We start from the raw sequence: 21181 nt of genomic DNA, 5'->3' as shown, positions 1-21181 counted from the left end.
GCCTACAGCCAATGTAATTAGTTAATATACCAAATAGCCTAGCATCTTATGGTACAGTTTCTCTTCTTCTATGGACAATTATCAGGCTGTCCCTCTTCTGAAGCCTCAAGATTACATATTTTGCAAACTTAGCTAAAAACTACTTGGCAGAATCTATTACTTTTTTAAAAAATTTTGAAGAGTCAATGAGAAATCATGAAGCATGTCCAAGGGTGAAGCATCAAAGAAAAGAAAATGTTCAACAAAGGGATGGTGACAATGATTCTGGATAACAGCAAATCAGTTGGCTTCAACAGTGACACTGGAAGAAATGCAGCCAAGACACGGCTGCAGGCCCTCCCACGTCATCATAGCTCCTCTGCTCCCACGGACACAGCAACTTGCTTGTGAGTCAACATAACAGTCAATACAAATCTTCACGTGTTCCAGAGGCTTCAAAAGATGCATAGATTATCCTAATAATGCCACACAGGCCAGTAAAACTTCTCATAGATATCTCTTGAAAAAAATTAAAAATATATCCACTTTCCAATTAGAGAAGTCTTCCAGCCACACAGAACGTGAAAGTGGAAATTATTGCAGGTTATTACAGTTGTGGTATCAAAATGGTATTTCTTTTTTGCAGGTTTCTCACCAATTAAACTTTCTTTTATTTGTTTGTTGCTGTTGTTTCATAACATTTTTAGAGTTTCTTGGAGGATAGAGAAATGACACTGGTATATCTAATTTTTCCTCAAGAGTGTGAAATATACCTTTGAAATGATGGGTTTGAAAACATTTGAAAAGATGTTAAAATCCAAACCAAATGTTTACATTTGAGACTATGTTATTAGTGATGAAGCAGTTATAATGTATCAATGGCATTTATAATATGACTGGCATCATGCAGAGCCTACAGTTTCTTGAAAATATCTGGCATATAAAGCAAGAGCGATTATTGGAGCCAGATAAATGTCCTATGAGTGAATTTGTGATCTGAATAGCTAAACATATGTGAGACCCTGGAAGGGGAACACAGCAATTTGTATTTGTAAATTAGATTTTTAAAACAGTAATAAGAACTAAGAGTTAATTTCTTACTTGGGCTGTTTGTGAGAACTTCACAAAAGTTTACCGTCCAGTGTCACTAGAATACTGTTTCAAGTATAGAAGATAGGATTTGTAATGGAAATTATTAGTCTAGGAGTTTTCTTTTGGAAAAAAACAGAAAGGTTCTTTATTTGTAGGAACACTGAGATTATCCTTAATATTCTGAAATACCAGTTTTTGTAAAAAGTACCTTAAATGCTTTCTTAGTGCAATCTGAGGTATCAGACAAAAGTCCTACTGAAAATGACAAAAGAGTTTTGCACAGAAAAACTGGAACATTTTACAAAGGTCAGGAAAACAAATTTTAATTGCTATATTATGGACATATATCTGATTATCTCCTCCCTGCCCTGGCAGACTGTTACCAAACTCAGTAAAACTGATCCACTGAAGTTAAAAGGAATGTAAGGTGATAACAGATTTGACATTTGTGTCTCTTATTTACAGTGAACAAAATGGGACCTTCTAATATATGAGATTATAGCCTGAGAATGTTTACTCTATCCATTTCCCAAAGAATAAGAAATTGTTGATAGTATGTGAACAGTCTTAGATAGTCCAGCACATAACACTGGATGTTATTTATTCACTAGGGAAAAAAAATCTCTTTCAATTGTTTCAAATTTGATTACATCAAAGAAAAAAAATCTTACTTGCATACTGTCTGTTTCTTATACTTTGCTACTTTTCCTTTTTAAAAAGATAATGAGGACGTCAGGCTCTGAGATGTGAGAAGCCAACAGAATACAGAAAGAATCCAGAAACAATATTCACTTTATACTTCTTATTTTCACTTCTCTTTTATATATATAAAATATTATTATAGTTTATAATAATGAAATTTATTTTCTCATGTAAATGCAAATGTTTAAGTAAAATGCAAATCAATTTAGGAAATAAACATATGAAGTATCATAGGAGGTTCAAGGATATGATAAGTATTATTAAGATGGTGAACAAATTTGAGCACACAGTTTTAAGACTAGTTCCTCCACATGAGTTTTGAATATTTTAAAATGCTGATTTAATTTTGAATGAGAATCCTCTGAATTAGATTCTTTTTCATTAATGTGGTCAAGATAAACCATTTTAACTGATTCCAACATTTGCCTGCTTTGTTGAAACTCTAGTGAAGGTTATGACGCAAAGAGAGATGGGCCAAACAAGGCTCTCTTCAAGAATGTCAGAAGTGACATGATTGAGTGAATGCAGCACCACTCCACCAAGCCGAGGACTCTGAAGCTCCATATAAATGTTCTTGGGCAGTAGAGGATGTGCCAGTCCTGGAGGGAGAATGCCACAGAGGCTCTTTGTATGCTCATACAAAGAGTGAAATACTTAGTCAGAATTATAATATTCCCATCTGCTGGCAGGGCTCCATGTGAAATATGCTCTGGAAACTTGAGCGGCTGCTGCTTTCTTGGGGCTGGCTGGAATTTGTGCTCCATCATAAATCTCCTTGGTGTAACTAGCAGAACAACCATAAACACTTCCCTGAATCGATGTCTTTATAACCCTAATGAAATTTATATCTATGTTTCATGTAAAATATTCCATACTTCCAACTTAAATGTCCTTACAAAGGAAGCTGATGTAACCTCAGAAGGCAAAAATCAAAAAAAAATGAACGATGTGGGTTTCTTTGCTCTTTTTTTGTCCCTTGTGACACATTACAGATGTCTTGGCCTCACAAGCGAATGAACTAGGGTTTAGGAAATTCCAGTGTTTCTAAGATCTCATAGTTGAGAATATTAGTATGTTTGGGGCAATGGTGTGGTCACCTGATTGGGATTTCTCTTTAAGAAAAACTGAAATTGCAAACTTCAAATTACAAAAATTCTATGTATGGGTAGCAGGTCAAATAATAACTCGATTCACCTGGTGTTTCCTCGGCTCACACTTTACCTTATTATAACTACTATATTTGCAAATTATAAATAATATCGATAGAAAAGTAAATATGGAGAAAAAAGACAATAAATAATGGGAGTTATTTGAATCTTCATTATTAAAAAACTTAAAGGGACTAAAAGAGTAGCTTGATGGTACAATGTTTGGATAGTATGTGCAAAGCCCTGGGTTTCATCCCCAGCACATTCACGCACACACACATACACACAAAAAATAAATAAAAACAAGAACTATGATTTAGTGTATATATATATATATATATATATATATATATATATATATATTCTCATATTCTAACCAATATTCATCAACAATAAAAATAGAGAGCAAAGTATAACCATGGAAATTGATTCAAGTGTCACAAACGTTTGAACATAAAGTTGATTTCAGTGAAAAAGTAAATTTCTAAAATTATTTAGTATTTTTTAATTTTAAAATCCATTTTCCTGAAGAGAATGAGCTGAATAAATAAATATCATGGAAAAATTAGCTTTTCTTTCTCAGATCTCTATTATAATGCAAATTAATTCCTTTTAATTGAAGCTTTTTCTCTTAAAATTTCCTTTGGAAAAAACTTTGGCTAAAAGTGCAGAAGAGGAGTATGGAAATGAACTCATTCCACTGGTTATAACAATGGGGAGCCTGAGAGACATAAGTGATATTTATTTTCCTAGTCTTGCAAATGTACAGTAAGTATACCAATTGCCTCCAATAACAGAAATTTTGTTGGAACATCAGATTTCCCCACCCTTAGAATACATTCTTTATTTTGTTAGACATCCACAAATATAAAACATAATGATTTCTTACCATTCATTTGATTATCGACTGTATTAGTAACAGGCATGTTAGTGGTGACAGTGGGTGGTGTAGTACTAGCAGAGTTTACAGTAGCTGGTGATAAAGATGAGAAAGATGTAATTTTGCAAGGAGCACATAACAGTTAATATGGATGAGCGATCTATAATTAATGCATGAAAACACATAGAAGAGGAATGGAAACTATTTCTTGGCACCAAATACAACAGATTCCAAGGTTATAATGCAGAAAATGAAGTGATGCTTTCTATGGTCCATCAAGAATCAATTCACATGGCTTGTGGCCATACTACACAAGGGACTGGAGAAAAGGTATTTATAGTTTAGACCCAGGTGTGCCATCAACAGATTGGCAATCAAATAGCAAACAGATCAGCAAACCTTTCCATAACTCAGTTCCCTGAATTCATTAAAGGAAAAATTATAGAAGGCATTCTGTGCAGATTACACCTGGAAATTTATCCAAAGTCAGTCTGCCTGATACTCTGTGACTAGAGGAATAAAATCTCAGAAGAAAATACATCCCTCTTGAAGAAGAAAAATGTAAAGAAAAAGGAAAGAGAATGAAATGTACAGAGTAAATAATTTAAAGATCCCAATACCTTTACTTTAATATCGATGGATTAAAAAGTATTTCACAAGGGCAACCCTCACAGAGGAGACATTTTCAAAGCATTATGTCATAGATATGCTTCTAATACATTTCAAACTCTCAAAGATTAAACCCTTACACAATGCTTTGATAATATTTTCTAATGGATTGGAGGGCTTATATAAGGATAAATATATATATATATACACATATATATAGATAGATATATAGATATATAGATAGATACAGATATAGATATACACATGCATATATGTATACATATGTATCTATGTATGTATAGTAAAATAAAGTATACACACTATGTATCCAGTATATTCATGTTAGATGTACATTCATATATACAATAGCCATTTGTTACATATCTCTTTTAACTGAAAAATTATTTAAAACAGAATTACACAGAGAAATGCCTTCCAAAGGCTCTTTATAAAATACTGATTTCCTTGATGCATAATGTGCATTTATAACTAAAATAACTTTCCATTCCAAATACTTAAGAACTGGGAGTTATTTTTTAAGCCTTTTATTATCAACAATCAATTGTGTTTATTGTGATGCAAAATACATCACAAAAATGCTTTTTGGTTAGGACATGGGGGGAAAGCAAAGAAAAAGCTGCATATCTGGTTCTTTGTCCCAGAGAGTAAGTACTTATAGATATCTTGGATTCAAATTAATAGAACAATTTAAAAAAAAAACAAAACTTTCAGATCCTGAACTAAATAAAGTTAATCTTTTTTGGTGTATTTCATATAACTATTTTAAAGTTACACTGAGTTTGTGAAAAGAAACCAAACTTACTTTTCATAGGGTTTTGACAAATAACAACACAAGAAATGTCTTAGGAAAACAAAGATAATAATAAGTTTCCCCACCCCTGCCTGCCCTAGTCCCACACTGGAACTCTAGAAAAGAGCTTAGGTTTCTACTTGTTTGTTCTCACTTCCAATCTGTCACCTTGGTGCCATGATTCTTTTTTAATAAGAGATTCAGATTTTATAAAAGGTATGGCCATGGTTCTTATGTAGCACGTAGAACATGCTAGTTCACGTAGAAGTATTTAATAGAATAAATGGGTAAAAAGGAGCCATGGGTAATTAGAAGAAGCAATGATAAAATTAAAGCAACACATTTAAACTACTATTTTAAAACTATTTAGCATGCAACTATTTAGTGTATAATACATAATTAAATATTGACCACGATGTAGTCCTTAAACATCATAATAAACGTATTAACAATGGGTTAGTATAACCATCTTTATCTTAAGATTTAAGTTACATTGCACATCACAAACTGCCTCCCAGACTTGTCTTAAATTTAACTAAAAATTCAAAAAATTTCCTCCTTGTTTTATAGACACTAATACTTCTTCAAACTACTGTAAAACTATATTTATGCTGGACCTTTGCAATATTCTTGAGAAGAAACAAGGGAAATGGAATCCACCCTTGTTGAATAGCAAATAATCATTCACGTTTTTTAAAAAAACTCAGTGCTTCATGGAAATATGTCAACAGTGTGTGAATGCATTCTTTTTCCACACTGCATGTACAGTGCACCAACACAACTAAAACACATCCAGAAATTTTTCTGTTTTGTTGGCTTCTGGCCTTCTAAGTGAAAATAAAGATAAAAATCAAAGCAATGACCACTACATGATCCAAAATAACAAGTACAACGTGGACTCCCTACCTTGACAGAGGGTCCCCAGTTCTGCACAGTTGGCTAGTTCTGCTGCCGGGAGCGGAATCAGGTAGGAACCTTGATCAACACAGAGGGAATATACCAATTTTGACTTATGATTAACTGACACCATAAAAAAATCATGAACCAGATAGTGGAATAGGAACAGCCCTAAAAAAAGCCCATCAATAATACTCTAACAGAAAAGTTTCTTAAGGTCACTGCAACCTTAATTTTCTCAAATACAAATTCGAGGTATTGAAATTACCCTCAAAATCTTGAACTCAATTTTTCAGCCATGCAACATGAAATGAAAGTAAGAGCTATGGTCCCTTATAGTTTGTGTGAAAAAAGTTCAGGGCTTTTTTACATAATTAATTATAAGGCTCTGGTGGAAAGTCATACAAAAATAGTACAGACATCAAGGCTAAGTTTCAAAAGTGAACTTGCAGAATTATGGATTACTCACCAAATACATATTTTTGGTTCATAGACACTAGCATGCCTATCCTACTTACAATCCTAGACTATGTTTCTGTGATTCAAGTCAGTCTTGCATCTGTTTTGTTTCAGGCTTTTACTGACTCATTTTCAGCAGGAAGTAAATTTAAAGCTGATTTTCTAGAAGTAGTCGTGGATTTTCTCTGTTGCAATAAGACTTCCTGTGACAACTGACAGACTTTTACCAGTACATGGTGGCCAAGGAAGATGGGCTAAATAATCTTATTATAAAGTATACAGCATTTGAATAAAGTCATAGGAATAAATACAAAAGTAGATGACATACGTGTGTGTATACCTACAGATTCATATGTATGCACATACATATGTAATATTACATGTTTAAGGGACATTTATATGACAATGATTTCATTCTAATGTTTGAACCTTTTCCCAGCTTTCCCACGGGAAAAGGCAGAGCAGATGCATGAGCTCACAAAAGATTCCTAATGAGGTAAACGGTGTGCATAAGCAGAAAACACCCCAGCAGTTTAACAGCATCTCAGGAGGCACCATTTCCTCATTCTTGATTGCCTCAGGCACCAGGCTCAGGGAAGGGATCATGGTATACCAGAAAGGCCAGCCTTACAAGCAGGTCTATGATGTGATATCAACTAGCAAGAAGCTCTCATCAGACCTTTATATGTTCATGCAACACAAACTCACTCATTGCCTACAATACATGAGGCACGGAGGTCAGGACAGTGTCCCCTGCAGTGCTGCTGCTCTCAGAGGCATGAATGGAGCTGGCTGCACAGTTCTGAGTGCTGAGGGAACGGTGGTGGTAGCAGTCCCCAGGGGGATATGACAGCAGCTTGGTGAGGAGAGGGAACAGGAAATCTATTACAATGAAGGAGACCCAGGAGGCATGTGAAGTAAGAGACCTGGGGCTGCCAGACGATTTCTAAACCATATACCAAGAAGGTACTGAAGAGATCTGGGAACTCAAGTAATGTGGCATTAAAAATGCAATAGAGTAATTATAGAGAACAGTAGGGACATCATGATACACAGGTAATCAGCAGACAGTGGAGGGCCTTGTAGTAGGAGAGACACTGTGTCTTTCTTCCAGTGGTGAATCCCACACACAGTAGGTGGGTGCTCAAGCTGAACTGAATAAATTACTCAACACATTATGAATGACTGCTAAAATTCTGACCTTTTTCTTAAAGGCAATGGGAAAAAATGAATAAGAGCTAGGGAAAATTAGATTTATATTTGAAAACGATAATTTTTGACATTCTCTCACCAAAACAAGGAAGACACAAAAAAGAAGGAGTAATACTAACAATTCAGGCTTGATATCATGAGTATAGTGAGGAAGGACAGAGAGAAGCATACATGCATTTAAGATTTATCAACTTACAGAAGAGAAGAAAGGACATTTCGCTAGTTTCCAAATTGAGAAATAGGCACATAACCATCTCATGAAAGGAGACAGGAAATACCAGGACTGCAAACTTAGGTGGAGATGGGTAAAGAGTAAGAGCTGTAATGAAACTGAGGTGCTGTGCAACATGGGTTTTCCAAGAGGCCTAACCTCACGGTTTTGATATGAGAACAGAACAGAATGAACTCTGGATATTCCCAGGGTTAAGCATCAGTCATACAGAACACAGAAGTTAACAACAGCTTCTGTGGAAAGTGGTCTCAGGGAACATAAGTGAAGAAAGTTCAGTGAAGGGTGTGGCGGTACCAATCAAGTGTGCCAGAGGGGCAAGGAAATGATGGAGACCCATAAAGAGTCCTCATTTTGTTCTAGAATTTTGGTAGCAGTTCTACAGAAATTAGTTTTAGTCTCATGGGAATGATTCAATTCAGACTCCTGAGGTTTGAGGAGTGCATGCTGGATGAGGATGTTTGGTTGTGCAAGGAAGCCGAGATGGGGAGGGACTTTAAAAAAGTTTTAAAGACTCAAAAACTAAACCAAGTGTAGTCTGGCAAAAAAAAAAAAAAAAAAAAGCATTTGAGGAGGCAGAAGGTATGGCAGGATGGAGGGAGAATCATTTCATCTTGAATGCCATCTGCCCTCATTCCTTTCCATCACCATGTATGTCCACTTTTTTCAGGACCTCATTCTCCTACAGGCACTCTTGTATTTTGGTAATGAACTTTTAAAAGTGAAAAAGCCTTTAAAACTCAGAGCGACTGAGGAAATCTCAGTCACTAACATGCAACAGAGGAGACGGTTGGATCGAGTCCTCTGGTTCTCAAATTACACACAATGCTGGCAGTCAAAGGCTCCTTAGGCCACTTCTGGAACTGATACAATATCTCTGGAAGACAAAGGGAGATAAGGGAGAGTGGTGTGGGAAAGAAGTTCTTAAGCTAACTACATTTCCACTACATTATGTTAGAGAGTTTAGAGGTGGAAAAAAAAAAAAGAAAAGAAAGTCAGACAGCTATGATTTAGAACAAGATATGCAATCATTTTCTTGAACATTTTATCAGTTTCATTGTATGGTACCAAGTATAAATATCAGTGTGTGACGGGCTTTCCTGGGAAATTATAGCATTTGCCTCTCAATATTTTAATTTGTTGTTCTTCCTGGGAAATTTTACATTAGCAAATTAATATTGCCTTATAAATACTCAATAAACACTATTTTATGATGATCTAACAGGGCAATAGAAATTCAACAGAAATTAAATATGAAAACTGCATTATGAAAGTGGTATAAAAAATAACCAATTTAATTCGAAGGAAGTTACCATAGTGAATGAGATTTGACACTACAAATACACCAAATTACATAAACAAACACATGAAATATAAAATGTCTATACAGTCAGGCATAGTGGTGTGTAACTGTCATCCCAGCTACTCAGGAGCTGAAGCAGGAGGATCACTTGAGCCAATGAGTATGAGGCTAGCCTGGCTAACATGGTGACATCCCATTTCAAATAAAATCAAGTAAACAAACAAAAAACCCAAGAGCAAACCCACTCTTCCATTTCTACCTAGTTCCATTTCCAGCATATCTGTATAAAATAGCCAATGTCATGATCAATTTGGCTAGGCTGATGGATTTACAAACTGGGAGCTTAAAGAAGAGGGGACAATCTTCTCTTCCAGATACTGACATATTTATCACCAACAGTTTTTATAACATGAACTGTGTATGTTCCCTGATTTTTGAGGCTAACAAAAGTGTTTACTTAATAGAAAAATTTAGTCAAGTTTTCTTGAAAAAAGAAACAAAAACGTATATGAGGAGTTGGTGAACAGCTACATAGCTCCAATCTTTTTTCTGTACCTATTGTTGCTCTTCCCACATCACACTACTGAAAGAAGTCACTATATATTTATGTAAGTTATGGTTTAAATGGACAGATGTGCAGCCAGTAGCTTATCTCATACCCTACTTGATAACCCAAATAATGGTAACCCTAACAGTAATTTCCAAAAAGCATAAAATTAAAAATTGGACCCTTCCCTTTTCTCTTTCAGTCGTTACTAAGAAGGATTTGATAAATTTTCAATAAAATATGTTTGAAATTAAATTATTTCTGGAAATTACTATGCTAATAAAGAGTTTGAATCTTCTCAAAGAATAAAATTCCTTGTAAAGATAAAGTGATTCTATCTTACTTTTATTTCAAGATGATTTGGAAATCTAAAAATGCTAAACTCAATAATTTGTTAGGGAGAGAGGGCAGGATCCAACAATGAATGAGTTTTATAGCTGTGAGGGATAGAACTGTAGAAATTAAGAAAGGGCAGGTCTCTGAGAGCTGATGAAGCCATAGCAACAGGGTGCAAAATCTTGAAGATGAAAACAAAAGTCTATAAAATTGTAAAAATTTCTGGAGAGGAATAAAAACAAAATCGGATACTTGTGATCTGTGTCTTATCTCTATATCCACAGTGACTAATAGAGGGAAGTGCTTAAGCTATGCTTGTTAAATAATGTAATTTGTTTGAACTCCTGCTATTCATTGAGTTATACTGTACCACTCCTCAGGAAAGAGCGGTAATCAGTAAAATAAATAAAACGGTTAGAGAGAGCACTGTCTGTTCTTTGTGAAAACTGATGGACATCAGCCAGTGTCTAAACCTGAATTATAACACAGGCAAATGCTTGCACCTATAATTAAAGAGTCAACTAAGAAGATTATCTGTTCCTGAAGGTCATAAAAATGAATGTTTAAAATTTTGTTCTAGGAAAAATAAAGGTGCCACAATGTGAAAAAGAATTATTGCTACATAAATCATTTATTTCTGGACAGGAGAAGATTTAATCATAAATTTAAAAATCAGGGGAAATTTTCTTAATTCAGGCATATTCATTCCCCAAATAAACTTTGAAAAAATAAAGGGAAACAAAATGTCCAATTATGAAATTGTTAAAGCTTTTAATAATAACATTCATGTTATTATGGCAAGGATATTAAATACATGGGAAACAAATGACAGGATATTTAAATATTAAATGCAGACTATTGTTTTACTATCTTACTTTCATTATAACTAATCTGGCAAAACACCATTGGAAAATCCATCCATTTCCTATTACAAATTGATGCTGGAATAGCTCATACCTAATAGACCCTGTCAGTCCAGTGGAATGCTAGGAATGGGATCCTATTTTCTCACTGGTTACTGTACTGATCATTAGTTTGTTGGAAATTAAGATAACCATAGACAGCAAAGCAAAATGTTCTCCAGAAGGAAAAAAAAAAAAGAAAGGTTAAAATGTTAATAGAACACACTTTTTTCTACTTCTTGAAGTTTTTCTTTGCTAACAAAACTAGATATAATCTCTGGTTCAGGTATTTCCTGTCAGTTAATAAGTAACTGGGATTCTTCAACTCCCAGAGCTGATGATTAAGCAACAGGAAATCCCCTTCTCCCATAATTACTCCCAACACACAGTCCAGGGCACAAGTGAACCCAATTGGGGTGTCTAGTGCCATCCTGGAATGGAAAGAAGGTGTCTATAAAAGAGAGATTCAAATTAACTCACTTTGATGCTTGTGATAGTTCTTTGATGAAATCATTTTGAAAACGACTAAGTCATTTTGCAAATGACTAAGGTACATGAACATGTATATATTCTAGTACTCTTTTTTTATTTTAAAGAGAGAGGGAGAGGGAGAGGGAGAGGGGGAGGGGGAGAGAGAGAGAGAGAGAGATTTTTTTAAAGAGAGAGAGAGAGAATTTTAATATTTATTTTTTAGTTCTCGGCGGACACAGCATTCTTGTTTGCATGTCGTGCTGAGGATCGAACCCGGGCCGCACGCATGCCAGGTGAGCGCGCTACCGCTTGAGCCACATCCCCAGCCCCATTTCTAGTATTCTTAAGGCTTGGAAAAGAAGTCTTGAAGATAAGAGTTTAAAAAACATGAGGATGCATCATCTCATTACATGTGGATTCTAAAAAAGTTGAAATTATAGAAGCAGAGAGTAGAATGGGGGTTCTTAGGGGCTGGAGTGTGTGAGATAGAAAACTACAGTTAAACAGAAATAAGAAGACAAGGAGATGTATTATGCAATATGATGACTATAGTTAAAAACAATGTAATGTACACTTGAAATTACTAGGAGAGTAGGTTTTGAATGTTCTCAACACAGATAGATGACAAGTATATGAGGTAACAGATTAAGTAGACTGAATGAATTAGGTAACAGGTTAATCAGCTTGAATTAGCCATTCTACCAAGTAAAACATATGCTGAAACACCACATGGTACACCACGAATCACTACACTTTTTGTCTGCCAATTTTTAAAAATTAAAATTAATTAAAAGCAAAGAAAATATGAAGACTCCCAGATACAATCTGGAGAAGGAGACCAGAGTTTTAGCCCACCAACCATCTCCACTACTCAATTTCCCTAAGGTTCTAAGGTTTCCCACCCTGTATTACCAGAAAGCAGTAGCCTAAACTGCGATTCTCAAACTTAAATGCCTACCAGGGTCAGAAGGTGATCTAAAGACAAAAGAAAGGGCTGCAGTAGGAAGGATATGGGGAGTGCTGAGGGCTGAGGTGACCTGGAAGATCCCTAAAGGCGCAGATGTCACTTAACTCCACTTGCATCATCCATGTAGAAATTCCAGCCAAGTGCTAGTATTTTGATTGCCAGAAGAACTCCCAATATTCATTTTTGTGTGAGATCTATTTTTTGTTTAATGTGGGAAATAATTCATAGTTTAAAAGAATTATGTGGAACAAAAGCAAATAAATGACAATAAATACCACCACTGCCAACCAAGACTAAGGGTTAAAGAGCCTGTGAGTGATTGGCTCACTTTGCCTGAAGATCTGACAGGTCTTTTCCAGGTTTTCCCAAAATGTGAACTTCAGCAAAATGGACCCTCATGATTCCTTGGACTAGTTCTAGTGTTGGCAATTTTCTCACCAAGAGCTTCACAGTAAATATTTTAGGTCTGTGGTGTATCCATCACCATCAGTCAACCTAGCCACTACAGCACAGTTGAAGCCATAGAAAATATATGCAAAATGGGCACGGCTATGTTCCAATGAACTTTTTATTTTTAAAAAAAGTGGCCTACCATAAGCTCTTAAAATTGTAACTTCTGGCCTCAAGGATCTCATAGTTTAGGAATCCCTGTAATACTATGTCCCTCATATTTTATTATACTAAGGTATCCAAGAAGCACTGCAGGAAAGCAACCTTATTAAGTTTGTTTCAAACAAATACTATGTTAACACCCGGTAAATCCAGTGTTTTCCCTCAGAATGTACAAAATGTGTTACTGGTTCTTGGACTTCATACTCTTCCCATGGGCACAAATTAGCTCAATTACTCTAGTACCATGTCACATTTTCTAGTCCTTCTTATGCTGAATAACTCTATAATTTATACTGGTTAAGACAGCAGAGTTCTAAAGTCAGCTGTTCTGGGTTCAAATCCTGATGTGGTCACTTACTAATTTAGTGTCATTGGTTCAGTTATTTAATCTTCTCATTCCTGATTCCTCTTCTGCAAAATGGGGTCAAGAATAGAACTCACATGATAAGATGAATAATGTAAGAAACTATTAAATATTTGTAAAGTTTTTGAAATGATATTTAGTATATGTATTCTATTTCAATGTAATTTTGGGTTATCCTAGTCCTCAAGATATTGCTTCATAAAAAGGCAAATATCAGAATAGTCCATATTGTGACTTTTTAACACTGGCTAAGAATATGATGGAAAGAAGGCCTTGGACTGAAACTGATCTCCAAGAAAGTAGGGAATGCTCCCCCTCCTCACTCTTGATGCCACACCAAACACATACACTTGACCTTCTACATTTCCTCACTGAGTGAAAGACTTCTATAGGAGTCACTGAAGGTTCTCTAGCTAACCTTAGACCAGAGTATGATCTTAAGGAACACTCTTAGCTCTTCCAAAGTTTCAGTCTCCTTCCAGAACAGGTTTGTGGTTCACCCCTCTTTCCAACAATCCATAAGAAAATGTCTTCCAAATGACATCAGTTGATAGCCTTCCTACCATCTGCAGGAGTGCTGTGGACCACAGAGAGAGATGGGTGACCTCCATGGAGGGATAGGTGACAGGGATTTCCCAAGTCCGAAAGACAGGCACAGTCCAGGAGACTTGGGGAGGTGGCCTCAAATTTACAATGGGTCCTCCTTGGTGCAAAATATGAAGGAAGATCTGATAAAATTCTTCCCAAAGTTACATAAAATTACTTTGGACTTCTAGACCTCTTCTGCTCTCCTTTACTGAGAGTTAGCTCTGTGACTAAAAAGTACATATTATCAATAGTTTAGATTATCAATGGCATTTAAAATTGATAATAAGGGGCTCAGTGGTAGAGAACTTGCCTTGTACATATGCCTCACACTCGATTCAATCCTCAGCACCATATAAAAATAAATAAAATAAAGATATTGTGTCCAACTACCAAAACAAAGCAAAAGTTGGAATAAAAAAAGTTGTTTTTTTTTTAAATGTATATAAAATAAAATAAAATTGATAATAAAATATTTACTGTTATGTTTAAATAAAACCTATAATAAAGACTTCCAGAATTAACTTGTATACATAGGAAATATTTGATAGAAGTCTATGTTTTAGAATTAGTTTTCTAAATACTTTGCATTTACCTACTTCCAATAATACCACATTAAAAGTTTCCTAAAAGGGAACCAGAGAGAAAAATATTTTAAATGACTACAAATGCTCATTTTAAAACAAATGAAGATAAAAGTTCAAAGAATAAATTGATAATTTCTGACTATCAAGATTTTCCATAAAATGGACAATTCAGTGTTTAGTACTGGCTGAGCAAATAATATTCTCTTAGGTGGTAGCTGTTTATTTGGGCAATGCAATTATAATTTCATTCTAGGATGGTAAAGATCAGGTTATTAGTAGATCACTTTCGTGAATAATAACTTATTTATTAATTTATTTTGTTTCAAACCAAGAGCTAACATTTCTATTTGAGACACAATAATTATAACTGTTTTGATAGTGACAAACTGTGTGACATTCTATGACCTAGGGAAACCTTAAGAATGGCAAGACCAAAAGCTTTCATTGAGTCAGCATGGCTTATAATCAAATACAATTCTTGATTATGTTGTGATGATGGAGCAGATAACATTTTAAAAATTTAAAGAGCTCCTTAATGATAATTTTATGCATGTGTGTGTGCAATTTCTTACTGACACACATTTTCATAGAACAATGCTAAAAAACAAAGACTATCAATTCTCTGTGCCACAGACTTACCACAGCTTAGGTTGCTTTCAGCTTTCAGAGCGAGGGTTGGGATGTTCCAAAAGTCATTCTGCCAGTCGACCACGTTCCCTTTCACATTGCAGCTGAGGTTGGAGAGGATCTTCGAATTCATGGTAAAATTCCAAAGCCGAAAGTTATAAATATCCCCTTTTAGGGAGGCGATTTCATTTTTATTGGAGCCCAACAACAATTTCCCATTCCCAGGAATGACTTTACTAATGGTAGAATCACACGGGACCATTTCGTAGATTCTTTTGAAATGGACACCGACAGAGCCTAAAGAATTATTCCAAACCATGCAGAGCTGCTCAAAGCTTTCAGTGAAAATGTCTTCTTTATCTTTCACAGGTAATGCGCTATTCAGCCAGCATTTTGAGCCAGATATATTTAGGAGGTAGTCACCATTGGCCTTTCCAAAAGTGAGCAAGGGTTCGAGGGATGCATCCGAGTAAGAGAACGCCACCCAGTCACTGTCTTCATTGCCAACTTTGGCTGCTTCGAAGCACAGCGTGAAAGCACTGAGCGCTGGAATGGAGACACTCTTTGCAACAGATACCTGGTAAGCATCTACTGACTGGGGTAAAATGACTTTTTGATTCCTTAAGGACACAGCAACTAGGACAAAACACAGCACCAGAGATAAGACATGTTAACTGCAGAACAAGGACTACAGAGATGCAAACATCTGACCTCTTCTGTCCTCCACCACTTTCTACTCATTGACTTTTATCCACCCTCTGCCTGCTTGCTCCCCACTTTCTCTGCCCTTCCTCTATCAACAACCCCTTACCACTGGTCTTAAACCAATAATGACACCAATAAGAAATCCTACCCATTTTAACTCTAATCATGATTGAATCTAATGCTTAAACTCAATTGAAGTTATAGCAAGCTAAGTTGGTAAGTATTTTTTTAATCTCTGAGTTCAAAATTAAAAACAAAACAAAAGAAAACCTCACATAACTCCCCAATTAAGAAAGAACTAGTTTCCAAGAAGGCTTTGTATACACATTAAGATTTTAAAAATTATATTATTTTAACTGGGCGTGGTGGCGCATGCCTACCATCTCAGCAGGTCAGGAGGCTGAGACAGGAGGATGGCTATTTCAAAACCATCCTCAGCAACTTAGTGAGGTGAGACCCTAAGTGAGTCGGCAAGACCCTGTCTCTAAATAAAATATAAAAAAGGGCTGGGGAATGTGGGTCAGTGGTTAAGCGCCCCTGAGTTCAATCTCCACTACCAAAAAAAAAAGTTATTTTTCAACTGTATTCTAAACATAATCAATTGTTCCATGTTTCATCACTCTTCCTGAACATTTCCAGACCTCCTTCTTCCCTTCAGATATTCCATATCCTTCTTTTTCTTCCCATCAGCAGGCTATTTTAGGAACAAATGTAAGTAGAATTTTATTGAGAAGAAAGAGTATAAGGCAAAATCCAACATAAATGGTATTTTAAGGTGTGGACCTTTTAAACCTGGGCATACGAGCTATTTTTGAGGGGCACTAAAGAGTACTGGTTAAAGGACAGACAATGAAGCTTCATATCCCAGCTGTTCTATAGAGTAACCATGACCTTGGATTACTTTGCCTCTCTCTACCTTAGTCTCCTCATCTGTAAAATAAACAGTGGTACTATTAACTATATGGTCAATCAGAACCAAATAAGTTAATATCTTGAAGCAGAGAGTGGTGACCATCCCATAGCAATAAAGAGGAAGTGCTTATTATTATTATTTGTATAATAAATGAAAATAAATGCATTCATTGGCCTACTATATCTGTGATATATATGAAATTATTAAATAACACTATGAACATATTCCTATGCTAATATAATAGAAGTTGATTTAAGGATAAGTATGTTTCCTTAACAATGCTATTTAAGGGGCTGGGGTTGTGGCTCAGGGGTAGAGTACTTGCCTAGCACATGTGAGGCACTGGGTTTGATCCTCAGCACCACAAACAAAAATAAATAAAGTTATTTTAAAAATGCTATCTAAAAACTGTTTCATATGAATGGCAGTGCACATGAACATATGTTAATATACACCAAGAAGAGCTGTATAAGACATCATTTAATATACATATTCTAGTAAAAAATCCATAGAATTTTAGAGAACTGTGAAATTTAGTCTACATTTTAAATATAAGGCAGTTCAAGGTCTGCTTATGTGAAGGGATAGTCATGCAATATGAATCTAGTATTCTATATGCATTTTATTTTTTTAAAAGAGGCTAGAAGGAAACAGCTGTGGATATTTCTTATGAGTGGTTATGAGTGTGTGGTGGGTATACAATGAATATTAATTCATGTCTTTTTCATTTTCAATTGTCCTATATTTCATATTTTTAAAACATTGTTTTGAAAAATTAAATCAAGTGTGTTTTACTTAACCACACATCTCTAATATCAATCACAAACAGTAAATAACTTCTCAACCAAAACACAGTTTGTAATGATGAGGGCCAGCCATTCTCATGGTTGCATCTGTCTGTCCCTCCCTCCCTCTCTCCCTTTCTTTCAAATATATTACATCTACTTAGGAAGCTCATAAGAAGAGGGAAAAACAAAAACAAAAATATGTAACTAAATTGCATAGTCTTAAAGCTTAAGCTTCCTTAAGCAAAGCCTGGTTTTAGAGATTACAAGATTATTTTAATGTTATGAGATGCTAGAATCTGGGAAACATTTACTAATAATGTTTTATTTTTTTCAGTTAAGTACTTTCAGGGGGCTTTCCTCAGGCTAAGTTGTTACCTTAATTATTAATAGCTCTTTGTAAATTTACATGTGTTTTCTATATTTGTCCCCTAGGGTGGTTTTTTCAAAGGACAACATCTCTCTGTATATACATATTTTTGCACTGGGGATTGAATCCAGGGTTGCTTTACTACTGAACTACATCCCCAGCCCTTTTTTTTTTATTTTGATGTAGAGACTCACTAAGTTGCTTAGGGCCTCACTAATTTGCTGGTGCTGGCCTTGAACTTGCCCAAAATAAAATGATTTCTAAATAAGGATGCTTTAAATTTTCAGTGGAGAGTTGTTAGAATTACAGATTTTAATTATTAGCAGTGGAGTATCGACATTGTCTTCCAAGCAGCTTTTAAATGCTCTGCATATAAACAGTATAAAAGAATTAAGCTCTACTGTAACCAGATTTGGGATCTGGTAGTCATAATTTGCTAATGAGAATGCTTAGAGAACATTAACAGATTCTTGCCCTTAAGTCCTAATCCTAATCATTCACATTCACATAAAAGAGCATAACTCTGTCTTCTGGTCTTTGTGTTTACTGTAGCACATGTTAACTGAAAACAGAAGGTTGGCGCTGCCTTTGGTTTACATACCTCTGATGTAGCTGGCATTGAAACCTTTCTTCTGGATGCTAAAGTCACTTGAAAAGGACACATGCATCTCATTCGCACTTGAGTTAAATGATAGTCCTTTGGCTGTTGCTCCACAAAATTTAGTCTGGCTCTCTCCATTATCAAGGGATAATGAGTCATAAATGCAATTGGGAGCTTCTTCAATGTCAAAGTCATTAAACGTTATCTGAATGATGTAGCCAGTGGGGGCTCGCAGGGTCCACATGCAAGCCTGGCTGTTAGGGTAGTCGTTGGGGTAGCACGGAGAAGTAAAGGTCCCAGACGGGCTGGACAGGACGACCCTGCAGTTGGCACATCCTCGCACTGTTGGCCAGACAAAAGAGAGACAGGGAGAAGGGCTGGGATCAGACGTGCACAATAAACCAAGCATGCCACACGCTGGGGACAGTCAAACAGAAAACATTTAAAAATACCAAAATACAGTCGGGAAAATTAAAAGGACCATGAAACCATTTCAAGAAGAGAAAGAAATGCCAAGGGTGCAACCAAAAGGAAAAGAAAAACACAAAAATTTAGAGCAATGATTTTTAAACTCTAGGTGTTATATATAATGCACACGGGTCTTGCCATGTATCACATCCAATTTCACGATCACAAAGAGCCTGGGGAGTCACCAGTGGATTTCACAAAGGTTCACTGACCCAAGTTAAGAAACTCCACGTAGTAATAGAACTGGATGGGAGAAGGTATAATCCATAAAGGTAGAGCTCAATATTACAAACCATGGAAACAAAGAAAAGAGAAACTCTTAGGAAATAAATTGTCGAAGAGAAAGCTAAAAACACAAAAGTTAAACAGGTTATCTTAAGGCAGATTGTACTTTTCCTCAAATTCAAATAAACATTATCACCTTGTGTGTGTAGAATATTTATAGTACTGAAAGTACTTCCATTTATCCCGTTTGTTTATCATGGTTGGTAATTATATGCTTCAGTGATCATCTCATTTACTCATTCATTCAGCAAATATTTACTGAATGCCCGTGTGTGCCAAGCACTATTCTAAATAGTAACATACCGTACTAACGGGAAAGATGCTCTCTGTGCAGGTTTACACTTCAGTCTCAGACCTAAACCAATATTAAACATAATTACAGATGATGATAAAGAAGGGGGGGCGAGTAAAGCAAGGGATAGACAGGGACAAGAATGGGTGGGCAAGTTGGGTAGTTATCCAAAGAGGTGACGTTTGTGCAGGGATCCAGATGAAGAGATGGAGCATGTCATCAACACACTAGGGGAATAGCATTGTAGGCTAAGGGTCCTCAAAATTAAAGCCTCACTAAATGAGAGCTGGGTCTCTCCCACTGAACTGCATGTTCCATGAGGCCAAGGGCCACATCTCTGTTGCTCATCACTTTGTTCTCAGTGCACAGGTGATATGCTTTAGACATGAGGTGTTCCCCAAAAGCTCATGAGTTAGACAATGCAAGAAAATTTAGAGGTGAAATGACTGGGTTATGAAAGCCTTAACCTAATCAAGACATTAATCCCCTGATAGGGATTAACTGAATTGTGACAGTCTGTAGGTAGGCTACAGCTGGAGGAGGTGGGTCACTGGGGATGTGGTCTTAGGATATGTAATTTGTCCTGGGAGCAGAGCTGTCTCACTCTCTCAGGAGAGAGAAACATCCCTAGTCAATGATTTATATACAATAAATTTATCCAGTAATAGGCACTGGAGATTTAAAAAGAAAAAAAACTTAAGGAAAATAAGAAACATCATCCCATCATCTGTGTCATCCCAACATTCAGACAGGCACTATAATTTTTCCAAGATGAGATGTCATTTCTTATTGCTCAGATCCAAGCAATATTCAGAACTTACTTTATCCTGATATATTAGTTTTGCATAATCCCTCATAAAAGCTGAATAGAGGGTAAATAAAATCAAATTTGACTGATAACACTGACTATGCAATCCTAAACATTAAGTTCATTTCTCTGGTCCTGTTTCTCCACCTCTACACAAGGGTTAACAATAGTACCCACTTTCTGGGGTTATTGGGAAGATCACTTGGGTTAATATTAAATAGTCCTGAAGGTTGTATGTGGCATGTTTTTAGTACTATGTAAGCATTGGCTGATCAGGAGTCGTTAGTATAACAACAAATCTGTGCATCCATAATGTAAGAGAAGTAGAACAGCAGCCCACCTCAGTAGAATCTTTTACTGTAAGGAATTCACTGAATAAAATACAGAGAGATAAGACATCCATAAAACATATTTAAAAACATTTCAAAATATTCTCTTATATAAGTCTCATCCATAGTGGCTAAACAACATCTAGAGATAGTGCTACTAAATAGTAATTATCTTAACTGAATGAAATGCCAATTAAACTAGTTTATTATCATCATGTTCATTATATTTATGGATCACATCAAAGTAAAGAACTTTCATATATATATATATATATATATATATATATATATATATATATATATATA

General features: G+C 35.6%; 1 protein-coding gene across 5 annotated transcripts in view; it reads right to left on the bottom strand.

Annotated features, from left to right (window-relative positions):
* The window catches only part of Adgrg6 (adhesion G protein-coupled receptor G6), a 138675-nt gene that overhangs the window by 56050 nt on the left and 61444 nt on the right, over positions 1–21181 (bottom strand). For 3 of the 5 annotated variants that reach the window (XM_048799132.1, XM_048799115.1, XM_048799122.1), the window contains exons 3-6: positions 18694–19035; positions 15332–15955; positions 6128–6196; positions 3811–3894 (exon numbers count right to left, since the gene is read on the bottom strand). In XM_048799132.1, the coding sequence (XP_048655089.1) occupies positions 3811–3894; positions 6128–6196; positions 15332–15955; positions 18694–19035 (1119 nt within the window). The remainder of the gene's footprint in view (positions 1–3810; positions 3895–6127; positions 6197–15331; positions 15956–18693; positions 19036–21181) is intronic. The other 2 variants (XM_015501843.2, XM_048799137.1) reach the window with 1 other exon arrangement.

The sequence above is a fragment of the Marmota marmota genome, unplaced genomic scaffold (assembly GCF_001458135.2).
Source record: "Marmota marmota marmota unplaced genomic scaffold, marMar, whole genome shotgun sequence".
NCBI lineage: Eukaryota > Metazoa > Chordata > Mammalia > Rodentia > Sciuridae > Marmota > Marmota marmota.
The sequence above is the reverse complement of the archived record's forward strand: the minus strand, read 5'-3'. Positions and strand labels throughout refer to the sequence as shown.